The following is a 27232-nucleotide window of genomic DNA, read 5'->3' as shown; positions in this document are numbered from 1 at the left end:
GCTCTGACTCTTGATTTCAACCCCAGTTATGATCTCAGGGTCCTGAGATAGCGCCTGGCATCGGGCTCCCAGCTCAGCAAGGAGTGTGCTAAAGTTTCTCTTTCTCCCTCTGCCCCTCCCCGTGTTTGCTCGCTCTCTCTCTCTCACTCAAATAAATCTTTTTAAAAAATAGTTAACTTCATATTCTACAATTTTTTCCTCAACAACAAAGGAAGTACAGCATAATCCCAGCAAGCAGCATATGTTTAGCAGCCAAATAATCCTATTACATTTTCCCATTTTCACTGTGGGGTGTGGATGGGCAGCTAATCTGTTCTCTGCCATCTGTATTGTTCCTCCCTTGCTTCTCTATGTTCTAGTATAAATTTCAACTGATCACTTTATGTTAAAAATCCTAAATATTCTCTTAGGCCAGCAGTTTCTAAACCAGCCTGGTTTTGGACTCAGGAAAAAAAAATTTTTTTTTTCAAAAGGTATCTTTCATAGCCTCCCAGTATATAAATCCAGTAAAACCAGCTGCTCTGCTTGCAGACATAGAGTGAGAGGTCTCAGACCTCCAGACACTATGGCCCTGGGGTTCCCTTCCGATCTCCCCAGCACACCAACAGGCCACACAGAAAGCTGGAAACAGACACTTCTACGAAGAGAAAAAAGACTTTCATATGCCATTTCTAGATAACCACAATTAAAATGTTATCTTATCTCCTGTGATCCAGATAATTACTTCCCTCCTCCACTTCACTCACATATGAAGGATTAAAGTGTTTTAAGATAGAGTTTAACCTCCACCAGTTTCTCTGATGAAAATTACTTGTGGCTATTTGTAACAACTTTTATGGAATAGTTATGCAATAATATGTGGGTTAATAGTTCATCATAAAAATTGACAAGTTCTTAGAAAACTATGAAATAAAAATGATTTTTCCTTAAACCACATACTCATTTTTATTGCTTTTATTATGACAGTTAATAAATATTTCAAATTCTGTTTCCCCCGTTTTCAACTGGTGTTTTAATTCAACTTCATCAACCAGTATTACAATTTTATCACGCTTTCCATTTGTAATTTCTTGGGGGAGGGAACCTTGTAACATATATGTCTGTTAAAAATTAAATATCAAAGATGCTATTAAAAGGCTTAACACTAAAGGGCATGGCACTCCCTTCTGAAATTATAAAGTAAATAAATAGGCAGTACTAAAATTTGATACATATTTTCAGGAATGTTACTATTACATTAAATGAAGTATACCTCCGGAAAGATGGAAATTCTGACAGTACATAATAGTGAAGAAAAACAAGGAAAACAATGCAAAAGAAATGCATGGCAACTCTGACCACAATGATGTAAGGTAGGTGGCAACAAATACAGGTGTAACGAACCCATACAATGACAATTATGAAAGTACTGGCAGGGTAAATTTCAAAAAATAAGCAAAATTTCAAGAACTTTATTTTCAAATGTATTAAAACTCTTATCAACTTGCACAAGTTTTATTCTTAGGCCCAATGTAGTTACAAATCAGTCATAGTAAACAACATCTAAGTTAATTAAGTCTAATATTATACTGCTTTATAGTGTAAATAAGATTTCTAGGTAGAATGTTTTTGTTTCCAAGTATCCCCAAGCATTCGGAAGCACATTTAGGAGTTAAGCTGGTTACAAGGTTTTCTTAGCTATCCAAATAAAAATTTCCTAAGGATCGCTAACAAGCAATACATTTCATATATAATTGCCTTTAGTTTCAATACAAGAATTAAATTATACAAATAAAATTTAAATTTGGATTTTTCACCAATTCATACTTTCCTTCCACAATATTGTGAAATAATTGGGTTCCATTCAGACATATTTAAACCAAGCTATTCAATTTTCTTAAAACAATATTAATTATAAGAACAGTAAAGCATATGCTCCCACTGGAAAGAAAAAGTATTTTCTACTTTAAAATATTCTTATTTAATAATGTTGAATAAGAAAAATCACACATGGATCCCAGTACCTAAAACTGTCAACAACAAATAAAGCAAAAATAAAAATAAAGGACTATTTTGTGAAATACCATTATTTCTAACAATGCATCATAGAATAAATCTCAATTGCAATTTTTAAAAATGTGTATAGTCTACCATTCTAAAACATACCTTAAACCATCTACTCATATCTACTCATAATTGTTTAATAGAGTCTTTCCAGGCTTTAAAAAAAAAAAAAGATTGAGACAAATGTTAGCATAGATGTTCTATTTTAAATTCTTACAAGACTCCTCCTAATGTCTATAAAACTATTGTTCACAGGGCACTAAAGGCTGTATGTAAAACTGCTTCCAACTAATTTTTAACTCAAAGATTTTAAGTAAAAGATAGTATCACTTCCGGGGCACCTGGGTGGCTCAGTCGTTAAGCGTCTGCCTTCGGCTCAGGTCATGATCCCAGCCAGCGTCCTGGAATCGAGCCCCGCATCGGGCTGCCTGCTTAGCGGGAAGCCTGCTTCTCCCTCTCCCACTCCCCCTGCTTGTGTTCCCTCTCTCGCTGTGTCTCTCTCTGTCAAATAAATAAATAAAATCTTTAAAAAAAAAAAAAAGTATCACTTCCAAAATTAAACACAGATTCTATCTTCAGCTTCTACAGAAAACATATAGGACCTGCTAGACTTTAGTAAGCACTAGGCAACTTCAAATTGGCAGACTGCTTTAGAAAAGAATGTACGGGGTGGAATTTGGCATGTTAGGACAAGGCAGACTCCAGATACAGACAAGCAAGACCAAACAAGAGCCTGTAAGTCCCCAGTCCCTCTTCTCAGGATTTATATTGATCTGAAATAAAGGGATATACATATTGGAAAGGTTTTTAAATATCACCTTCTATAGTTGTCAGGTTCCTCTGATTCCAAACTATTATTTTGAATATGAAAGTTATGTTCTCTAGGAAAAATGCAAACATGAACGTATGTTTTCCCTGATTAAATATGTTGGCTACTCTTTTATCCACTTCTGATTCTTTTCAGAAAATATGAACTGGTGAAAAATCCAAATTTAAGTTTTAATTGTGGGATTTAGAGAAGTTAAAGAAAATAGAGACTGTTTCTGTATAACTAATTCATTAAAAAGATCAAAAAATCTAGTTTTCCATCCTTCCCATCCTTTCAAACTACAGGGCTCAATAAGAACTGGAGAGGATTTCTTCATCAACCTCCTCCTTAAGTGAGTTGATGAATTAACCCTTGCTCTGCATTGCTGCATGCCCCATGAGCCTGCAGCGCACTGCCTACTAGCAGTTGGGGCCCTGCCCTCCAAACGGAAAGCTTATCTGTCCCCCTATTGGAATCCTATGCTTATTAGACCAATTCACAAGTATCTTTTCATTCTGACTCCACATTAAAGAAACCTTTAAAAAGTGTGATTTTTTTGAAGAGATTCCACTCTCTCTAACATACCATCTGCAAACAAAGGTCCTTGACCTAGACCTACCTCAAAGGACTAGTAGTTGGCTTAAAATATTTAAGAAATGGGTCTTCTGGGCGCCTGGGTGGCTCAGGTGGTTAAGCGACTGCCTTCAGCTCAGGTCATGATCCCAGGGTCCTGGGATCGAGTCCCGCATCGGGCTCCCTGCTCTGCAGGGAGCTTCTCCCTCTCCCACTCCCCCTGCTAGTGTTCCCTCTCTCGCTGTGTCTCTCTCTGTCAAATAAATAAATAAAATCTTTAAAAAAAAAAAAAAAAAGAAATGGGTCTTCTCTGATACCCTACTTTAAGCAAAATGTTAGCCCCCAATTGCCCATCCCAACTTGTCATGTAAAATTAACATAGATAGGTATTAATACTATGTAATATTATAGTAATCAGTATTATTATAATACTGTTAATACCATTATACTTATTAATATTAACATAATACATATCATGAGTCTGCTACTCATATAGGCTTTTTATAGAGTATCCAACTTAAACCGCCTGACTGCATTATATATATATATATCAACCTCCTACAAATCAATAGTAAAAAGGAAGAGAAAAAAATTTTTCATGGGCAAAAGACTTGAACATACACTTGGAAAGAGAATATCCGAAAAGCCAGTCAAGTTACACAAAAAGGCGCTTAGCACATCATTAGTTATCTTGGAAATGCAAATTCAAACCTCCATGAGATAACACTACACTCCCACAAAAATGGCTAAAATGTAAAAACTGACATAGGAAGATATCAGACACTAGGAAGGAAGCAGAGTTACTAGAAAGGTCACCCATCGCTGGCGGGGTCTGACACTCTGGAAACCTGTTTGGTAGTATCTGCTAAAGCCAAACAAACTCTATCTTAAGATCCAGTGATTCCATTCCTAGGAATATACACAAGAGAAATGATTGCCTATGTTCTCCAAAAGACTTATACAAAGATATCCACAGAAGCTTTCATCATAATAGCCCCAAACTAGACAATACACGGCTGTCAGCAATAAAATGGATAACTAAATTGTGGTATACATACCGCAACAATAAAAAAAGACAAACTTCTGCCCCATGCAACAAGAATATATCTCCCAGACATAACGTTGAACAAAAGAAGCCAGACACAGGAGCACATACTGTATGACTCCATTTATGTAAAGTTTAGGCACAAACAAGACTCATCTATGGAGACAGAAATTGCAATAATTATTTCTGGAGGGGAAATGGGTATCTACTGGAAAAGGGCACAAGACACTATTCTGAGTGATTGAAACGTTCTCCATCTTGGGGCGCCTGGCTGGCTTAGTTTGAAGAACATGTTACTCTTGATCTTGGGGTTGTGAGTTCAAGTCCCACATTGGGTGTAGAGATTACTACAAAAGATAAGCCTTAAAAAAATGTTCTATATCTTAACATGGATGGTGGTCACGTGGGGTAGATATTATACCTCAATTTAAGACTTAGTTAATAAACTATTAATTAATACAGACAGAACTACCTTAGGGGCTAACCAGAGTTTCTAAACCTTGACAATATTGGTAATTGGGATATTACCCAGTTGACAATATTGGTAATTAGATAATTCTTTGTTTGTGGGAAGTTGTCCTGTGCACTATAGAATATTTAGCATTATCGGGGCACCTAGCTGGCTCAGTCGGTTAAGTGCCCTACTCCTGATTTCGGCTCAGGTCATGATCTTGGGGTCCTGAGCACTCTCTCTCTAAAATAAATAAATAAATCTTTAAAAAAAAAAAAAAGAAAGAAAAAGAATATTTAGCATTATCCCTGGCCTCTCTACCCATTAGGTGCTTGTAATACCCATAGCACCCATACGGCAGCCAAAAAAAGTCTGCAAATAAAGCTAAATTTCCCCTGGAGATAAAACCCACGCCCCCCCCCCCCCCCCCCACCACCACCATTTGAGAACCAAGGGTTAAATTCCTGGTCTACCAGGAGAATACAGTAAACATTCCTTATGACTTCTCAAAGTCTGAATCAGAATACAATCGGACCATGACTTAGAAATTAAATACTAGAATCCTTGACCTAGAAGGATAGAAGGATTTAGAAGTCTTTCATTTGACACAAGCAATATTTATCCAAGTTGCCTGATCATAAGAAATACCTGGTACATTTATAAACATGAATTCCCAGATGCTTTTTATAGAAATTCAGTAGGTCTGGGGTGAGGTCTAGAAATCTATATTGTCTAACAAGCACCTGAGGAGATTTTTATTAACATGTAAGCCTGAGAACAGCACTCTAAGACAGCTATATTTAACGTATACACCTTAGAAAATCTTTTGGCTATATTGATGACAAAAACATTGATGCCTCAATGTTTCCATAAGCACAACAAACAAGGCTTTCTCTTTTTATCTCATGCTTATAAATTAATACAGTAAGATAAAAATCTATAGAAGTAGAGCCACTGGATATAGGAACTGTCTAATATTTCAAGAAAGAAGGGCCAAGCAAGAGAAGTAACTGCGGACTCCCCTAAGGGCCTAGGAGACTGACACCATCTCCGGATTACATGACCTTGCCTTTCAAACCTAGAAGTACAAAGAGAAAGCACTACCTCAATTTAAACTGGGATCCTGTTTCCCAGAAACGTTTCAGCCATTCTTTAGCTCAACAGTCTCCCTGCCGACCTCCACAGCTACCCTATCTCTCGTCACAATCTGCCCCTGCTGCAGCTCCCCACTTTCCACAAGTCCCCCTAATTACCAGCTCACCCATTCAGCACACCTGCCCTTGCCAGCAAGCCCCAGGTTAGTCACACTCACTGATCACTCCATGCCCAGCAGGAAGCAGATCAGTTTTTTTACCAGCCTAGGGTAAGCATTGCCTTAGCTTCAAGGTCATCTTCATTTCCTTAGTTTTCTGTGTTGGGTCCTCAGCTGCAAACTTCTCTGCCTTTCTTTCCCACCCCCCAACACTAATCTGATACCAGTTCATTCCCAATTTCCTTTTGGCTAATCTGATACCTGATTCCTTATCTGTATCTTCTCCAAATACATTTCTGATTGATTGTTTGGCTTTGTATTCTACGCTTCCCTCATAAAAGTGTGTGTTTATGCCTGGTCACCACAATGTAGTGATAATAATAGTTGTGATAAATCGCTACCCTGTTAACTCACTTCTTTTCATAATCTCACTTCTTTTTCTCACTTCTTTTCTCACTTCTTTTTCATAATCCTGTCAGATAGGTACTGACATTATTCTTACTTTACAGAAGAGGAGACTTAGATTAAATAATTTGCTAATTCTCCCAATTCCATCTAGTCTCTATAGTCTGACACTGCTTTTTTTCTTGCTTTTCCTCCTCCAAAATACATGCATATACTCTATCCCACTTCCCTTCTGTATTAATATAGCATTTTTTACCCAGTTCTCTACTGAAGACCTATATTCTTTCTCTGGGTTCTTTTTCTTAAAACAGTGGTAGAACCATTCCCTGTCTTTAATTATTTAATATCTTCCCTGTGTGTCTTGTCTCTTCCAACTGCAATATAAATCTCTTTAAGATCCAGGTCAAATGTCACACTTCTTATACCCCTGGATACATAATACAAACCTACTCAGGAAGAAAACACTCAAAAGAAATAACAACTATATATATACATATATATACACATATATATATAAACATATATACACATATATACACACATATATATAAAATTATTTCATCAAAGCACATAATGAATGTCCCATACATATTAGTCATTGTGCTAGATGCTCAAGATACAAAAATGACACTGTCCCCACTTTCAATGAGCTTACAAACTAGTGGAGAGAGGCTAGCAAATAAACAATAAGAATACTGGAGAACTGCTGTAATAAAGCTACAAGTAAGTACAGGACTAGAGAAGAAGAAGCAACTTTTGAATAGGGGATGGAAATTGATAGAGAAGATTTTATAGAAAAGGAAGCGACTTTTGAGGGGCGTTGTAAAGGAGACCACACCACCAGGATGCTAGATAAAAGGACATTCCCAAGAAAAAGACCGGTATGTAAACATAAAGATGTGAAAGGCCACGTGGGCATGAGAAATGGTGAGAAGTTCAGAGAAGGCTGGAAGACAGAGCTGGGGTGGAGGAAGGGAGAAGGGGCAGAACTGCAGCCATGTTAAAAAGTTTGGGTGTAACCAAATTCACCCCCTCAGTGACTACAGAGTCTTACAGACTGGACACTAGCATTATGCAATATTAAGCTGCACCAGGGGCACCTGGGTGGCTCAGTCGTTAAGCGTCTGCCTTCGGCTCAGGTCATGATCCCGGGGTCCTGGGATCGAGCCCCACATCGGGCTCCCTGCTCCGCAGGAAGCCTGCTTCTCCCTCTCCCACTCCCCCTGTTGTGTCTCTCTCTGTCAAATAAATAAATTAAATAAGATTTAAAAAAAAAAGGCACCGATTCATAATGCTTCCATGAATAGTCAGCATGGTTTTTCATCATCATCTTCAATACTACCACGGTTACTTAAGCCACTAGCTTACAAGCACACATCTAATATTGGGCTGTACATTTGGGGGGCAAGTGTGTGTCTGTACCACAGAAAGTAAGCAGCAAAACAATCAGGAGCTCCTATTCAGTTTACCACTTTTTAAAACTTTTTTTTCTACACTTCTTAGAATCTATAATACATAAGGGCATAAAGAAATTTGAGTAACAGCTTAAAAGAAAAAGGGTTTAAAGACTGTTTTTACCACATTTCAGAAAGGACTCCAAGTAAAGGACTCTCTGTGGATTTCAATTACCATAAATTCTCACACTCCCATTTCCATATATAATGAAGCTATCAATTTCTTCAATACCATAGCTTCCAAAATTACTAGGTGCTATAAACTTGCCAGCTCTATCAAGATGTCCTTTCAAAGTGGCGTTACAGTTCTGAGCAACTCAGAAATCACCATGGAGCCTTTTTTTTTTAAATTAACTTCGCTAAATTCATAAATGGCCACGTCCTTTTTAAGAATTTAAGAATGACAGAAAAACCATTAAAATTTCCTAATCACTGAGTTCTTTACCTCCTACATACAAGTGGATGTACTGATTTTAAACAAGTCAACAGATTGAGTGACACGTCATTAAAGAACAAAAACCTACAAAAACCTTAAGTGTTAATTATCTGTCATTTTTCTCTATACTCTAGAACCAGGCCCTGAAGCTTCCACATTCCTGGAGACTAAGTGCAGATGTCATGTCAGGGAATATGAGTGCCTGACAAATATGCGTTCTCTCAACAGCGTCCCCTCGTAATTAACGCAAGCATATGCTACTCTCACTGTTTACCTGTTTCTGCAGAAATCACTTAAACCTCTTTCTCCCCAGCTGCTAACTTGCTAATCTTACACTTGATTGACCTCAACCAGTATTTGTGAATGGCCATGGTGGAGCTGATAACATTGGTGGTAACAAGGAACTTGAACCACTCTGACAACTACAAGATAGTCATGGCTTCCACCGTATAACACATCACCAAAAATCATCCTCTAAAAATCCTACACTGACACCATTATTTTTTTCCTCAGATGAACTAATTTTTAAATATAAAATCCACTTCAATTATGGATAGCAAATTGAATCAAAGGAACAAACGCAAATGTGTCCAGTGTTCTAAAGCTTAATATGATACCTAAGATAACTATCGAAGTATGTACTACCTCAAAAATAAGTAAGCAAAGAGAAGAATGCTATCTTTAACCTTGCTTTCTTTCTGGGGAAGTCAAATCAGAAACCTATCTCGTACTAGGTAAAAGAGTTAACATGTTGCCTCCTTCCGGGACTAAATGTTCTCCTTCCCTCATTCATAAACCTACAAAGGTAGAGGTTGGGGAGGGCAGAGCAGGAGACAAAGCAGAGCTAAGTTTCCCTCAAAATGCCTCAACCATCATTTTCCAAAGCTGAGAGCATCATTACCACCTAGGGCTAATTGCCTGGCTGCCAATGCAACCCCAAAGGACCATAAATAAAGCCTTAATTATATTAATTAGAGCAATTGCTTCCTGCTGACCATCTCATTATTTGGGGGCCCTGTCTCAGCCTTGGAGCCAGTACTCTCTTTGGCTCACCCCATCCCAGAAATCTCACTTTCCCACTGTTTATAACCCTGATCCTAATTATGCTTCAGTGTGTCCCTGACCCATTTCTTCTCCAAGATCCCTCTCACTATGACAACAGATGTCTACTACTATTATCTAGCGGTGACAGAGCATGGGTAGATAATGTCCATGCAACGACTCCAGAACATGATCTATGATTACAGGCTGGTCTACCACCTGATTTCTCGTGGAATTTACCCAGCTACTGATACGTAAAGTGATATTTTAACAGCTGTTTAACTAACAGATACTCTAATAACTCAAACATGTAAACACTGTGTAAACTGTTAAGACACTCTCTCTATTGCCAATATGCCTACAGTCACAGACACCCTGTACAAAGAAAACATGTAACAATTCGACCAGAAGTAGCATCAAGAAGCAGGAGTGTCACGTGGGCAGCTGAGGCGTTTTAACAACACCGTACTGTGGCTACTCCTATGGTTCTCACTGTGTCCTGGGCTTAAGTTAACTGACACTGGTTCCCGGAGTTGTCATCCAAAGCCTGGCAGGGGAAGGGGCCCCGCATCACTGACAGCAGTGGTTTCCCAAATTAGCTGCATGCAAGCTGCCTGCAACCCAGTTACCAGTTATTAAACACGTCCCCACAACTCACCCTAGAGATTCTGATTCAACATATGTGGGGAAGGGCCCAAGAATCTCCTAGACATGCATACTTCTCTTAACCTCAGCAGGACGTTCTTATATGCAATCAGGCTGAAAAACACCCACATAGCACTCTCCCCACCCCTGCTGAGACGCTATTCTCAGTGGCCCCTTGTTGGTGAAAATGGTTGGCAATGCTTTAGAAATCATAATTACTGATGGGAGGATGTCATTTCTCTCAGCTATCTTTAGTCAGAAAAAATGTGCAAATCGCTAAGATCCAGCCCTCTCATCTTACAAATGAGAACTCTTGATTTTGCCCCTGAAACCTATTTCTCCCCCACTCCTGCCACCAGCCTTCCTCACATCTATAAATGGTATCAAACCCACCCATTAGTAAAAAAAAAAAAAAAGGAAAAAAAAATCAGCAAACTTGGGAATCATCCTTAACTGTCATGTCACAAGAGGCCTTCTCTGACTCATCTCTCGCTTTTGGTTCTTTGTAGCACAAAGCTCAACTCAACTCATAAACTGAAAAAGTCTGCAGGTGCTAAGCAGGCTTGTTCCTATCAGAGTTCAGATGCAGTTTTCCAGGCCTCTCCACACGCACGGCCCAGGTCATTTTCATCATCACTCTGGTAGTGAAATAACTATAACAGTTTCAGATTTTAAATCTACATGTGACAGCCAAGGAGAAAACTTTCTTAGGACCCCCAAGAAAATTTCTCTCCTCTTGCATTGGCACAAACTGACACATTCCCTGGGACCACTGGAGCTCCAGGTACAAACTCATCACCTGGCTTGGGCCTGGATTTCTGGGACAAATCAATGGCATTTCCCATCTTGGGGCTGGGGCTGAGTCCAGCTTTCCTGTAGATTCTGGACTGACTGGCAGAGGGAGAGATAACTAGAAAAACGTAAGATTTTATTAAGTGAAGAGACCTAGAGAATCTACCTACTACACAACCCAATCTAGAATAAGTTTTCTCTTCTTATTCTCTTATAGCACCATATTCTTTTCCTTCACAACACTTTTTACAATTTGAAATTGGATACCTATGGAAATGTAGGTAACATTTATACAGTAGTTACCACATGTCACTGTTCTACATGCTTTGAATGGATTCACTTAATCCTCACAACAATGCTATCATCCCCATATTACAGATGAGGAGTTCCAGGTACAGAGAGGTGCGAGAACTTGCCCAGGACTATGGAGCCCACCCACAGTGGAGCTCTGGGTCCCAGCAATCAGGCACTTAGCAATTACATTATGCAGTTCTTTTTACTTAATTTTGTCTCGCTCCTCCACAAAACTGTAAGACCCATGAAGCAGGGAATGCATCTGTTTTACAAACCACTCCATAGCAGTGTCCAGTGCAATACCGGGCACATAGGAAACATTCAATTCACCTAGTAACTAAACAAATGAATAGATGGTTGAGGGAATAAATAAATATTCCTTGAATAATAAATGAATGAATGAATGAGGTAATGAACAAAGGAACAACTAGAAAAACCAAGATCCAGATTAACATCGCTCATATTCTATGATTGCTTATGGAAGAGTGAGATCCAGAGCTTCAACTTCCTGTGTCTGGTCTGGCTTCTCTAGCTGAAGGCCTGTTATCTCTGTGCCACCTGGTCCTACCTGCAGAGTCAATAGTAAATGGTCTTTTCTCCTTTGCAAATGAAAATTCAAGCAGGAGTCACTCACTTCTTTTGAGGCAGATTATACATGAACATGTTCAAAACAAAGAATGATATAAGAATGGGATTTTCCTGCATTTACCCTAACTTCAGTAGACAAACATTTTGTTCATTGAGAAGAAGAATCAAAACTGAAAATATGTACAAAACCCTTTGCAGTAGCAGGTACTAAGGAAATTTCGCAAACATTTTTTTAAATCAACAATTTTTAGTAAACTCATCAGTTTTAAAGTCTCCACTTGATTTATGAAGATCTAAGTATACATAAAGTGTTGCTGTCATTCTCTTTCATGGTGGCAGCACAACATTTAAAAATAAATCATTTGGAAAATGTAAGCAGCTAAGAAAAAAATCACAGGGCCTATACATACGTCAGTTCCCACCATCGATGTCCAGAATTAATGCTGCTCTCCCAAGAGAAATCATAGCAAAATCACAGCACCAAGGTTTCCAGAGAAACTATTAATTGGTATAATCACATGCGCACAAAAGCTATCAACCTGACTGGTTCCTAGGTAAATGGGATAATGTATTATGATTCAAATCCAGTACTAACAAATATCAACTCCCATTCCCAGCATGTGCAGTACGGCTACTCCCTCTACAGAAGTGACTGGCCAGTTTATTCTCCAGCCCAGGAGAAAAGAAAACCACCTCCGTAAATGGGCAAACACGTTAGGAAACGATTTATGTTTACCTCTTGCCTTAATAAGCAGCTATATTTACTGTTTCAAATCCTGCACAATTAGCAATGTCCATGTCTTCAATGGGCATACTAATGGAAAGCAGGTTTTTAAAGATCATTTCAATCATTAAAAAAGGACAAGGACAAACTCCAGAAGCTCATTTAGAAAACACACCGTCTCATCAATGGAGCAAAATGGAAGACGAGGCAAAGCATCAAAAGTTGAAGAAAATCTGGAGATAAGTAATGCTCAAAGAAAGACATGACTGAAGGTAAGGAAGGAGTGAGGAGAAAATGCCCCTTCTGAGGAAGAGGCAGAGTGCCTTATTTATAAAAGCAAATGACTATGGCACTTCTTAATTTTTCCTGGAAAAATAAAGCCATCTTTCCTTGTGTTGTTTTCTTTAAAGTAGAACTCCATGGGAACACTGCAGAACATGAATCCCATCTTACTGGTAGCTTGGTTCATGTCCCAGTGACCAATGAAAACTAGAATCAACCTATCTAATTGTTCTTATTATAAACATTACATAAAATGAATACAAGGTAATTACTCTGCCACAAGGGCACACTGTTTAAGCAAATAAAGAAATCCAGAATACAATCCTACATCTTATTATCGGTCAGTAGTTCACTACGGACATTGGCCATGGTTTTCTTCTTTCTCATCCCTGGCCACGCCCTGGTGATCTCCTCTCCAGGCCTTCATTTCCCTTTTGATTAAAATAAAAAGTTTTGAATACCTTTTAGGCCTTCCCTGCCCTTTCTAGGATCAGGCTTAAAAATCAGGGCCTTAGAAATTGGTTAGTTTTAGATGTGGGAGTAAAAACTTACAGAAGCCATCCAAAACACTGTATAACTAATAATTTTCCAAATGAGATCATACTTCCACTGAGAAGCCTAAATAACTGAGCTGGACTGAAAATGAAGAATAATCCAATTATTGCAAGGATATTTTCACAATACCACTCTTGCAGATCATCTTCCAGATGCCCAAATGCTCGACTCATGTCATTCAGAGAAAAGGCCATGGAGACGCCTGTTCTCATGTCGGCAGCTTCAGTAAACTTCCCATGTTTTGATAGGGAAAAAAAGACCAAATTAAATTAGTCTTGAAATTTTTTTTCAGAAATTACACAATTTACTTATTTTTAAAAAACTCTTCTTTATAATCCCACTTAATATTATAAGCGGTATGATGTCTCAAATTATAAACATTCATAACAAAAAATAAAACTGGGCAAACAATACAATTAACTCTTGCTAAAGTTAACAACTAAAGGTAACAAATACGGGAACACACGCACATCCCTGCAAATGGACTTTAGCCTCCTGCAAGTAGATTTAAATTCCTTGAGGTCCTGATTCTTAATTTCAATCTTTTGGAATGAATTTCTATTACAGAACTAGGTCCCAGGCATATAACCGTGAGCAGACAAGAGCTCTCTCGCTATGAAGCTTACATTCTAGAGATGGTGACATACCCCCAGAAATTGTTTTTAAAAATTAATTTTAGGGGTGCCTGGCTGGCTCAGTTGATAAAGCATGCGACTCTTGATCTCAGAGTCATGAGTTCAAGCCCCACGTTGGGTGTGGGGCCTACCTTAATAAAAAATTTATTTTTAAATATGTTAGTGTCAGAAGGAAAACAGGGCTGAGATAGAAGTGAAAAACTGGGATACCTATCTACTTTAGATAGAGGGTCACTGGAGGGCAATCTGAGTAAGCAACATCTGTAATCTAGGCAAAGAATTGAGACCTGAGAAAAAGCTAATCTAGCAAGAATGGGGACCACACACGGCAAAGGTTTTGAAGTGACCCAGGAGCTGGGCTTGTTTAAGGATAGCTGAAGTGTACAGCAGGAGAGCAACAGTCTAAGTTGGAGAGACCAACCCAACTGTAAGGGGAAATTTACATAGTATTCTGAGTGCAAAGGGAACCTGATCTGGTTTGTGTTTTATAAGCACTACTCCTGGGGCTCCATGGAAGTAGGGTCTGACAGAAGGGCAAGAGCAGAGCAGGGAGAAGAGCTGAGAGGAGAAGAGTCCCAGCAAGAGATCACAGGGGTTACACCTGTGTGGTGGCAGGCGTAGTGGACAGATGTGACATGTTAAAACTAAGTTTTGGAAGCTGAATCAACGGGACGTCCCTCCAGAACTGTAATTGGGGAGTGAAAAGTAGGACTCCAATATAATTCCTTGGTTTACCAGCGTTAGCAACTACATATTTAAGTGCAGATATCAAATAAGCATTTAGAAACTGAAAAAAGCTGGAGTTCAGAGAAAAGAGCTGGTCTACCTCGATAAATGTGGGGGGCCATCAATAAAAATTTACAAAGTGGTGGGGCGCCCGGGTGGCTCAGTCTTTAAGCGTCTGCCTTCGGCTCAGGTCATGATCTCAGGGTCCTGGGATCGAGCCCCGCATCAGGCTCCCTGCTCCGCAAGGAGCCTGCTTCTCCCTCTCCCATTCCCCCTGCTTGTGTTCCCTCTCTCACTGTGTCTGTCAAATAAATAAAATCTTAAAAAAAAAAAAAAATTTACAAAGTCGGTTTTAGAAAATGCATGGGGTTTGGAATCCCGGATCTGCTCCTTGCTAGCTTGTGTCCTTGGGAAAATTATAGACTTCATTTCCTCACTTACAAAATGGGGATTAAAGAAACCTATTTTATTTTATTTATATATTTTATTTATATATTTTATTTATATATTATTTATTGTCTAGAGCACAAGTCAGCAAACTTTGTAAAGGGCCAAATAAGAAAGAGTTTAAGCTTGGTGGCCATAGAGAATCTGTCCAAAATACTCAAGACTGCCACTGTAGCATGAAAGCAGCCACAGACAATATGTGAACCGGTGAGTGGAGTTCTGTCAAAATGAAACTGTGTTTCAAAAATAAAGGACATAGTTTGCCAACCCCTGGTCTAGAGCAGTAGTTGTCCAAGGTAATCCTGGACCAGCAGTATCAGCATCATCTGGGAACTTGTCACAAACACAAATTCTGGACCTCACCCAAGACATACTGAACCAGAAACTCTGGGGGTGGAGTCCAGCAATCGGTCATTATCACAAACCTTCTAGGTGATACACGCTAAAGTTTGAGACCCCCATGGTCAAGAAAATAAATGAATACATACTAATTAGAACTATTATTATTATTATTATTATTATTAACCTGGCTCCTAGAAGTTTAGAGTATAATTCCCAAAGACAGAACCAAATGCTGGATAATTGTGGTAGATCAAGCAAAAGAGACAACAAACAGTTAGAATATAAGGTGGGCTTACGTAAGACTACTTGAGAAATTAAAGATTGTTTTTTATACTCTTTATTCTAAAGAACTCCTATATTTTCTCATATATTAAGACAGATTTTATTTAGTCCTGTTCACAATCAAAACAAATAATAAATTTCAAATATATATCTCCAATCTAACTTCTAAGAGAACAGGTTTAATGCCAATTAACTAATTCCCAGGTCCCTAATGGATATTATTCAATGTTGCTATTACTAGTCTCTACTGCTATAACTAACACACTGTACTTACATGAATATAGAATAAGCAAATTTGTCAGATGCCACTTATTATTTTAACAGAATAATCTGACCTCTGGAAAAGGTTTACAATCAATGGGGAAGTTAAAATATAAAGGGCTGTGTCAAAAAACAGAATATAATATCATCCATTTTCATATTGTTTTTAATACTGGTATTAGAAACCAGAGACCTGCCTATTGAACATGCCTCAAATTAGATAAAAGAATTTACAGATGAGCAGTGCCCGGCTGGCTCAGTTGGTAGAGCATGTAACTCTTGTTCTTGGGGTTGTAAGTTTGAGCCCTACATTGGGTAAAGATTACTAAATAATAAATAAATAAACAAACAAACAAACAAACAAACTTCAAAACAAAACAAAAAAGAATTATGGAAGAACACAGAGGAGTCATGCCCACTATTATTGCTAAGCTATGTTCATGTCAACAGGCCTTTGCAAAATTCCATAGGAAAACTAAAATAAAATCAGTACACAATGGTTAATAGCCTTGGAAGAAGCCAACAGGAAAGGGCAAGGACCAGACACCAGATCATCTCTCAGAAGAGGGAAGGCTAGCTTCCACAACTGGAAAACAATTCAATCAAGCAGACAGTGCACAATATTTAAAGAGCTAGGCAATAGGCCCTAGCTGATCTTCAGAGTGAGCAGCAGGATCAGGGAGGCCCAGCACAGAGTGATGAGGTATCCCAACAGGCACAGAGCACGCTCCTGAAGACCTAATGAGAAGAAATATTTAGAAAACCAAGCAGGAAGGCCATCAGCTTAATTTTAGGTAAATTCAGGAAAATCTCTTGGGCTGCCCAGCTAATGAGAATGAAGTGTCTGAAACCAGGTAAGAGGTTAATTGAAAAAGCTGGAAGCCATCTAGGGCCTGAAAACAAATTTGCTTATTGGCTTATAAAAGGCCTAGGTCATAAATGTATTTGTCCAAATTATATAACCTGTTACTGAAAATGTTTATGAAGATACAATGGTGAGATGCAAAAGAATGCCTGATTTGCCCAGAAGTACAGCTTGACTTAGAAACTAAAATTGATAATAAACTCCTCCAAAGTGATATTGATAATACAAGTTCCATGGTTCTAACGTTGAGAATTTTAGAAATTCATGTAAAAATTCACAACAGTTTCAAAGTGGAAACTATTGAACTAGCTAAGGGCAGCCACAAAGTAAAAGAACTGGAGCAGCAAATTTAGGCTTCTATATTTAGCTGGGAAAATCCCATTACTTGGAGATCCTCTTTCCAACCCAAACTCTTACAAGAAATAAAACTCAGAAGAGATCAGTAACTTAAAAAATAGTAACTCCCATATCTTCTTGGTGCGGCTGCAAAAACCTGTGTTAAGATGATCTGAAATTAAACCAACCAAAATTTTAATCCCACATTTTTTCCCTTCTATCACGTGATTATAGATTATCAGGAAATACATTAAATAACAACTAAAAGTTTAAACCCAGAGTTTTCCAAACTTATGGGTTGTTCAGTATCCTTTCAAAGGTAACTTAAGAGGTTTACATCATTATTTCACAGTTTATTTAAATATGTTCATAAAAATCTAGATATAAACTTCATATGCTTATAGAGCTAGTTTTTAAACAGCTCTAATGCCAAAATGAATTTACAAAGTAAACACAAGTATTAAACCAGTACCATTTATACTAACAACCTAAATTCAATGTGATAAAAGATGTTATTTTCCAAAACAACAGGACTATGGCACAGCACAGGGTCAACATCCCAGTGTTACTATGGACCTTGTGATTTTTTTTCTAAACCACTTTTCTCTACTTGAACTCCTGCAAAATCATACATTAGCCCATCAAGTCATTGGGCTTTATTTGACTTTAAATTTTACATATTCTTGAGGCACCTGGGTGGCTCAGTCGGTTAAGAGTCTGTCTTCAGCTCAGGTCATGATCCCAGCATCTTGGGATGGACACATCAAACTCCCTGCTCAGCGGGGAGCCGGCCTCTCCCTCTGCCTGCCACTCCCCTTGCTCTCTCTGACAAATAAATAAATAAAACCTGTAAAAAAAAAAAAAGCATCTGCCTTTGGCTCAGGTCAGGATCTCAGGGTCCTAGGATGGAGATCCATGTCAGTGTCCTGCTCCCTGCTCAGCAGGGAGTCAGGTTCTCCCTCTGCCCCTCCCCCGCACTGGTGTTCTCTGCCCCCCCAAATTAATAAATAAAATATTTTTTAAAAATTTACATATTCTTTTCTCTTTAACTTAAGGTAATTATGATAGCACAACTTGGTTCCAGTGTTTCTTGCTTGATCGTATATGTTTTATAATGATGGTCAGTGCATTATTTTTATATCTTATAATTTTATGTTTTATATTATATAATTGTATACTTTCATATTATAATAGTTAATAGTTTAAACTTTATACTTTCTTATATTTTATAATGTTTATATACTTTATATATACTTTATATAATGCATAGTTGTACCTGTTCTTAAATACACATCCTAAAGACTTTATATTCTTTCCTAAACTTATTCTGAATTTTTATTCTACCCTGTACTTACAGAAGTTACAAAGAGACTGTCATAATTTACTTCCCTGCTTTCCTAAGGACACTACATAAAAGATACACCAGAGTTCAACTTCCCCAGCCTAAGAAATCATGTAGAACTTTTGCTTCTCATTTGCCTATATATATAGGCATAACTATATCCAAGCATGCATCAAGCATAATTATTATTTTACAAATTTAATAAGCATACTTAACTGTGGATATTTTTAATATAAAAGTGGAAAAAAGTAGACAAATACTGCATGATCTCATTTTCATATGGAACCTAAAAAGTCAAACTCATAAATGCACAGAGTAGAATAGTGGTTTCCAGGGGCTGGAGGATGGCAGAAATGGAACGATATTGGTCAAACGGTACCAACTGTCAGTTATGTAGGATGAATAAGTTCTGAAGATCTAATGTACAGGCAGCACGGTGACTATAGTTAATAAAATACTACATTGTATACTTGAAATATTTTTTTTTAAGATTTTATTTATTTATTTGAGGGAGAGAGAGCACAAGCGGGCAGAGAGGCAGAGGGAGAAGCAGGCTCCCCTCGAGCAGGGAGCCCGATGCGGGGCTGGATCCCAGGACCCTGACTGAGATCATAACCTGGGCCGAAGGCAGACACCTAACCGACTGAGACACCCAGGCGCACCAAATTCTCTCACCACACACACACACACGCACAAGATAGCCATGTGAGGTGATGGATATACTAATGAGCTTGCTTGTGGTAATCATTTCATTTGATATATATATTGAAACATCACATTGCCCCTTTAAATATATACAATTTTTATTTTTTAATTATACCTCAATAAAGCTGGAAAATAACACTACTATATTAAAAAAAAAGAGCGGGAAAAGTGATAGTATAAAAGTTTCTAACACTAACAACTAAAAGCTCATTTTTCAACAACTGCATTCTACAGTAGAAGATAAGAAAACAGCCTTTAGAGTCAGTCGGTCGGCCTGGCCTGGCCTGGAAACTGCTTCTCCTATTACAAATCTTGTGTCCTTGGGGCAACAATGTAAACTTTCTACACCTCAGTTTTCTCCTCCGTAAAACAGGAGGAATACTGGTATATAATTGGCACAGTTACTGTAAAGATAAAATGTGATAACCTAGGAAAAGCACTAAGGCGGCAGTACCATCACCCAGACGGTGGTACTGGCCTGGGGAGCCACCTGGGTGGCTCAGTCGTTAAGCGTCTGCCTTCGGCTCAAATCATGATCCCAGAATCCTGGGATCAAGCCCCGCCTCGAGCCCCGCCTCGAGCCCCGCATTGGGCTCCCTGCTCGGAAGGAAGCCTGCTTCTCCCCTTCCCACTCCTGCCTGTGTTCCCGCTCTCGCTGTCTCTTTCTCTGTCAAATAAATAAATAAAATCTTAAAAAAAAAAAAAGAGCTCAGTAAATATTAGCTTCTAAGGAGATGCATGGAAAAGTGACTCAGACATAGTATGGTGTATAGTATCACATTATAACCTTAAAGTAACAAGCCAATGACATCCTTAGTTGATGCTTCCGGATGTGTTATTAATATGTCATGTTGACCGTATTTCCAGCAAAATCTTTTTCCTGCTCAATAATTCTGAATATGCTACTAACTTAAATTACAACTGATCTGTCCCTCATTTTACAAGAGGCTACACCTAAGTAACTGGCATGTTGACTTGGTTCAGACATGCCAACATGGCCCAAATGAAATGGGACTCTAAAACAGCCATCCAGATGATTTTAACAAAACAAAGACCCTGGGATTGGGGGAAAAAAGAAAAAAAAAAATGAGTAAACATTGTTTGCAATAATTATTCAGAGTGGCCATCATCTTATCCAACAAATTGTTAACTCTATATTTCTTTTTGCCTGATTTTCTTTTTTTTTTTAAGATTTCATTTGTTTATTTTAGAGAGATAGAGTGTGAGTGGGGGGAGGGGCAGAAGGAGAAGGAGCGAGAGAGAGAATCCTAAACTGACTCCGAGCTGAGCACAGAGCTCAATGTGGGGCTCGATCCCAGGACAACCGAGATCATGACCTGAGCTGAAATCAAGAGTCAGACGTCCAACCGACTAAACCACCCAGGCACCCCTGCTTGATTTTAACAGCCAGTATACAAAACATGCTGAATGCTGTTATTTCTCTGGATATAAATAAATAAACCTTTAATTTTTGCAAAATCTTATCATAATTTAACATTGGGACATACTCCTAAAAAACTGTTTATTCCATTTGCAAAACTTAAAACTTGAAAAGTAAAGTTTTCATTCAACATATGGATAGTCTTAGGATGCCTGGCAGAATAATGTCTATCTAGGGAAGATATGCAAAGCCATTTAGCTAGAAATTAAAAAGTTTCTTAAAAACCTTCTGTAGTCAGATATTATTCCTCCTCACACTTACCTTGAACTTCCAGGTCTGAGAACTGCAAAAATAACTAAGGGAACAAATGTGGTCATATAACCCAACAAATGAATAAAATCACTGAGGGCAATGGATCTCGATCTGTGCTCCCCAGGCCAGTAGACTGAGCATCATCATTGGGGGAACTTGATAGCATCAGAAATTGAGGGAGGGGGGATTTGTCGTGTGTTTTAACAAGCCTTGCAGGTAATTCTGATAAATACTCAAGTTTGAGAACCAGAGCTTTGGCTTATGATAAACAAGCCCAAATACTGACCAGTCTCAATCTTCACTATAACTAACACTGCCTCACAACTGGGAGGCTCTGGGCACACATTTTTTACCTTTCCCCCAGATATCAAGGTCAAGATTCTACCATGGAATGGAGCCAGGGCAAATCAACCTCCAACTCAAATCAGGACAGGGGGGTGGGGGGACAACAAAAAAGCAACTACAGCAAACATGAAGGGAGAGAGATCTACCTGTGTAGGATGGCACAGACTATTCAGAAAGCAGGGAGAGAAATGTGAAAATTTCCAGATTTCTATTTCTTTTGTTTCCTGACTAGTACATTCCCATCAGCTATGAGTAAGAACCTCTGAGAAAGGGCCCCTTTTGAAAACTATCAACAGAAGTAAATTGAAAATTGGTTACCTGAATAAAGCTCAGAAAATAATAAATATTTTATGAGGAACAAAAATATTACAGATTTAGAGAACTTAGAGCTCAAATAAACTGGTGTCAAGTTCATTTTCAAGAATTTTAAGAACACGGGGCGCCTGGGTGGCTCAGTCGTTATGCGTCGCCTTCGGCTCAGGTCATGATCCCAGGGTCCTGGGATGGAGCCCCGCATCGGGCTCCCTACTCCGCGGGAAGCCTGCTTCTCCCTCTCCCACTCCCCCTGCTTGTGCTCCCTCTCTCGCTGTGTCTCTCTCTGTCAAATAAATTAAAAAAAAAGAGTTTTAAGAACACAAATTATAAAATCTCTTTGAAATCACATTCTTGCAAGCTTCAGGAAATATATACATAAACAAAATCAACAAAAATTATAGTAATCGTGTTTTTGTTTTTTAAATGATTGCTCATTCTATAATCTTTAAATATAATTTTCATGCAGTCTCATGCAAATGATAATTAACACCTTTAATCTCTAACAATATTTATAAACACTAACAACTCTTGCTTTTTTTCATATGGTAAAATAGACATAACTTGGAATAATTTCTGCTTTTTAATTGGGAAACTGAGATAATGCTACATAGTCTCTTTCTGAAAGTAGATAAAGATAAAAATTTGAAGAATATTAGTGACCTACCCTAGATCTTAGATAGAGAATCAAATATTCTTGGTTCCTCAACCAGTTTTAAATCTATATCTCAATTTATGCCAGTGGGATTTTTTTAATTATGTACAGTTAAGTACTTTCACTAACTCAAATACCCAAGTTTGGCTGGAATGTACTAAAGCTGACATTCCTCCTGTGCAGGACCACACAGGCTTGAATAAATGGGAACCAATCTGCACGGGCATATATTTGATCTGGAACTGGTTGGTTTGCTCCTGACTTCCACCTCTCTTTGCACCTGGGAGAAATAGCTCTTCATTAGGCCATTCTGGCTGAGTGCTCCTTTAGACCCACATCCTTAAGTTGACTCTGACCCACCAAGAGAGGGGGAGCCAGAGGGCACATCACCATGGCAACTCCCCACAACAGACCCAAGCTACTAACACAGCTCTCCCATCTCAGAGGTCACATGTAGATCCAGCCCCCAAAAGATATGAGCAGATACTCTGCAAAACCTTATCATTTCTTATATGGAAACTACAATCCCCCATCTCAGTGGCTAGGCATAAACATAAACTTTGCCATTTAGCTGTAGTCACTGTATATCCTGGTTTGCCCTACACGGTCCAGGTTTATACTTGTTATGTTTGTGTAATTATTAGTGGTGTCCCTATTCTCAATAAAAGTTGCCCTAGATTAGAGACGCCTGGGTGGCTCAGTCAGTTAAGACTCCGACTCTTGATTTTGGCTCAGGTCATGATCTCAGGGTCCTGAAATCAAGCCCCAGGTTGGGCTCCACGCTCAGCGGTCAGGCTGCTTAAATTTTCTCTTTCTCCCTATGCCCCTCTCCCTGCTTACACGTACTCTTTCTCTCTCTCTCAAATAAATAAATAAATCTTTTTTAAAAATCACCCTAGATTAAACAATGAATTATATGGCCATCCTACAGACAGGCCCATTTCAGAAAAGGGACAGACATGAGAGACAAACCAAAGGCAAATTTATTCATGGATGTTTGGAGGCCTACTCCTCTAGGCTACCATCCATACTTTCTTCAGTGACCAGAGACTCTTAACAATGATCTTAAAGTCCAATTAAAGATTTCTCCCCTTCAAATTTAAAACTCAGGAGCAAAGCAAACAGTAGGTCTTTTTCCTTCTGATTTCAAAGGTGCCTAGAACCATCCAGAGCCTACTCTATATGAAGCATACCCCTAGATGGAAACAATGTGAGGAATATCCCTTTAACCAGTTCAGCTGTAGAAACATCACTTCTGAGAATGTTACTTATAAATTCTTCCCCCAGAATGGCCCTACGCCCACTATGAGAGCCACATCAAGTGAATCCAGATGCCCAAACGGAAAAGTGGCAAAAAGCACACAGTGTCTGATGATTGCACTTGTCCATTCAACAAATATTTATGAAAAACAAAATGGCAGCCCTTAAATCTCTGAATCCAAACCTCAGATGTGTTTTGTTGGGTCCAGATAGGAATCTTAAATGTTTAAAACATTTGCTAATGCTTTAAAATATGAAGTCATACATAAAAATCCAGACTTCCACTCTTAGGAAATCAGAGGCTCTGGCAACACTAGGCTTGTATCTTGTTAATGCAATTTGCAACTGGTGCTGAGGAACTCCCTGAGAAATGACCATCATTCCATGGTCCTCGGTCCTCACTCAACCTCCACCTCACTCAACCAAATCCCAGGCATTGGAGTTTGCAACCCTGATACACGGCTGGAGATAATCCTTCATGGAACAACCATCTGGCCTTTCATATTATCCTCTACCAGGGATGCTCTAGGTTCAGAGTAAACTGGAATCCGTATCTTTAGATCAAAGACTCAACAAGGAAATGGCAATAAACAGGAAAAGTTAGGGTTTTTTTCTCTTTTATCAAAAGGACATATGGTTGCCACTGTTCCTACAGGATCAAAAGGGAGAAATGAGCCTAAGCATGTTATTATTTGTAAAATAATAGCACATTCAGCCTCAAACACCTAAATACATAATTAAGGTTAAAAAGCGGGGGGGGGGGGGGGTGGGGGAAGGGCATGTTTTTAATTGATCCCCTAACAATGAATCTGGGAAGGACTCAACTGTCAAGAATTCAAAGTGCCATGACCCGTAAGCAAACTTTGACCATCAATGAAATTAGCCATGATGTGTCATGTATCAGATCTGAAGAAAATAACTTTAACATAAACTACCCAAAATCATAAAACATTCCTTACAGTCCTGGGAAAATGCAATTTCTTCCTCCTTATTGACAGAACCCAAAAATCTTAATACAATAAAATTAGTGATAACTTCCAAATATAAAGAACATGCTGTACTCCCATTTCAACAGAGGTGAAAGCTAAAAATAAGCTTTGAACAAGTAAGCACAAAGTGAAATTCATTTTAATCATGGTTGGAATGTTGAGACAATTTGTAAAAATGGTATTTTAACATACATCTAACTGCAGTCATATAAGTGTGGGAGTTTTGAACGTTAAAGTATTAAACTAGCTTACAAAATAACTGATGAAATCTAAGACAATGAGCTTTTATTTTCTTCAATTCAGCCACAGGCCTTTTGTAAAAAACTCTTTCAATGACAGATACTAGAATAATGAATTAAGAAAAAAAGCCTTATTTGCAGGATGTTTTTCTCCTTTGACTATTATTAATTCCCCAGCTATCAAAGGAACTGCCATATGTTGCAACTGAGACTTTATTTATATTTAGACAACATTATTTTTCTAAAGAATCTAAAGTACTTTGCAAACATTAAAGAGCTATTTTTAGAATAGCATTTTGGGGGCTTATCACATAGTAAAAACTCTTTACACTTGTATTTTAAAACCAGTTTTCAAAGACACAATCACTGTTATAAAGTTTTGTTTAGATTCCCCTAGCCATTAGATAAAGAGGCGTGCCTGTTTTTAAGGAAGTAAAAATGCACTGTTTGGTAACAGACACCTCAATTTAGTAGACTTTGGAAAAATATTAGAAAATAGATTTTGGCCTCTTTTACGACACTGCTTTTTAAATCACCCAAGCTGGTATTGATTCTGTCTCCAATTAGTGCGTTAAAAAAACTGGAAGAAAAAAAAAAAGTTTTCTTTCCATTCAACATCCTCAACATCTAAACGCAGATTCATGCTTGCTGACAATCTGACATCGTTGTCAACCAACTTTTCCCTAAACCCTGCTCCCAAATAGCCTCACAGCCCCCAGTCCTGCAAGTGCTGCTGTAACTAGGACTCAACGTTCCACGTGGGTTAAGGTGCAGGACTTGACCAAGCCTTAGAGTGAGTGCAGGGCCTTGAGGACCCCAACTCTCTCCAGTGTCTCCTCTCACACAAGTACAGACGCAAATACAAGGCCAAAGCCAGGCTTCCCTCCTCCAGGCACACCCCAAACACCGCAGTCCTCCCGAGACGCGCGCTGCTCGCCGCGTCCTCCTGGGGCGCACCCGCTCCTCTACCACCCCGGGACCACTCTCCGCCTCCCTCCCTCTCTCCTGCTCCAGCGTGGGGTCCGCTCCCGCCACCCCGCCCACCCTCGAACGCTAGCTGCGCGACTCCTGGTCCTTGGGATCCGAGGAGCGGACGCTCGAGCGCGCCACGTGGAGGGCGCGCGCCAGCAGCCGGACCACAGTCAGTCAGCCCTTCCTGAGGCGCCCCAGTGTCTCCAGCCCGGCTATTCCTCCCCAGTGCGCCGGACCCTCCCCCGCGCCTCCAGCAGCCGTCTTGCCTGATTGGGGTCTGTGGCGCGGAAAACGTGGCAGGCCATCTGCGACTCAGGGTCGTCGGGCTGCGCCTTGATCAGGTAGGCAAAGTAGGTGAGATCGTGGCTGTTGTGAATGAAGCGCGAGATGTGCTGTGCCTTGTGCTCGAAGATGAACACCGCCGGGTTGGGCTGCGTCGCCGCGGGGCCTAGGCACCCCGCGGCCCCGACGCCGGGAGCGGGGACACAGCGCAGGAAGGGCGCGCTGAGCACCAGGAGCACCTCGCGGGCGGCCGGCGCCCCGCAGCCGCCCGCCTCGGGCTTCTGGCTGCGCCGGCGGATCTCAGCCATGAGCCAGGGCAGCATGGGCAGCGTGGTCCTGCGGTCCAGGCACGACCCCCCCACGTACCACAGCCGAAACCGTTTGTCGCCCGGCTTCCCGGGGCCCGGCTGCGCAGGGGCGCCCGGCTCGGGCTCCAGAGGGTGCGGGAACGGCTCATCCTGAATGCAGCTGGGGGGCTCCATAACTCGCGCCTCACGAAGGCACCGAGGCGGCCGCGTAGGCGTGCCGCGCCCCCAACTCCCGCGCTGAAGGCGCCGCCGAAACTGTGCCAACTGCCGCACCCGACCCCCGCGCCCTCTTTGGCACGGCAAGACCACGAACTCCGCGCTTCAGCGGCCCTGCCCCATGCGGCACTCCCCCTGGCGCGGCTCGGAGGCTCGGGCGGTGGGCACGGCGGGGGCGTCCGGTAACCCGACTGGCAGGAGAGCGCGGGTTAAATCGTCATCCTCCTTCCTCGCGCTAGCGCCTAGGGAGCCGCACTTCCTCCTTCCTCCGCCGCGGGCACCGCGCCGCTGCCCGTCGCCGCCGGCTCCAGCGCCGCAGAGCCGCTGCGGCCGCCGCGCTCGCCCGGGGCAGGCAGACGGAGGCTGGGCGGGGAATGGGCTGTGGGCGGGCGGGTGACTTGGGGCGGAGCTGACTCCTACCAGGGTGACCGGCTGTCACCTGGAAGGTCGGGGCCGCCGGGCTTCGGCGCGATCAGTCTTCGGGAAGGGCCTGCGAGAACTGGTCCACTGGAAAACAACAAAACCAAAACGTGGCCACGCGGGGCCGCTCCCCCCTGCTGTCGCCGCGGCCCAGCTCGCGGCTCCTCCTCCCAACTGTTCCCGTCCCTCCCTCGCTCCTTCCTTCCTTCCAG

At 40.3% G+C, this 27232-nt stretch overlaps 1 protein-coding gene across 5 annotated transcripts in view; it reads right to left on the bottom strand.

Annotated features, from left to right (window-relative positions):
- TBC1D4 (TBC1 domain family member 4) overlaps positions 1–26587 on the bottom strand; it is a 176572-nt gene extending 149985 nt beyond the window's left edge. For all 5 annotated transcript variants that reach the window (XM_044913543.1, XM_044913544.1, XM_044913541.1 and 2 more), the window contains exon 1: positions 26061–26587. In XM_044913543.1, the coding sequence (XP_044769478.1) occupies positions 26061–26558 (498 nt within the window). In that variant the 5' untranslated portion in view covers positions 26559–26587. The remainder of the gene's footprint in view (positions 1–26060) is intronic.
- Between the last annotated feature and the right edge of the window lie 645 nt (positions 26588–27232).

This window comes from Neomonachus schauinslandi, chromosome 3, assembly GCF_002201575.2.
Source record: "Neomonachus schauinslandi chromosome 3, ASM220157v2, whole genome shotgun sequence".
In the NCBI taxonomy this organism is placed as follows: Eukaryota; Metazoa; Chordata; class Mammalia; order Carnivora; family Phocidae; genus Neomonachus; species Neomonachus schauinslandi.
This window is presented reverse-complemented; position numbering and strand designations above follow the sequence as displayed.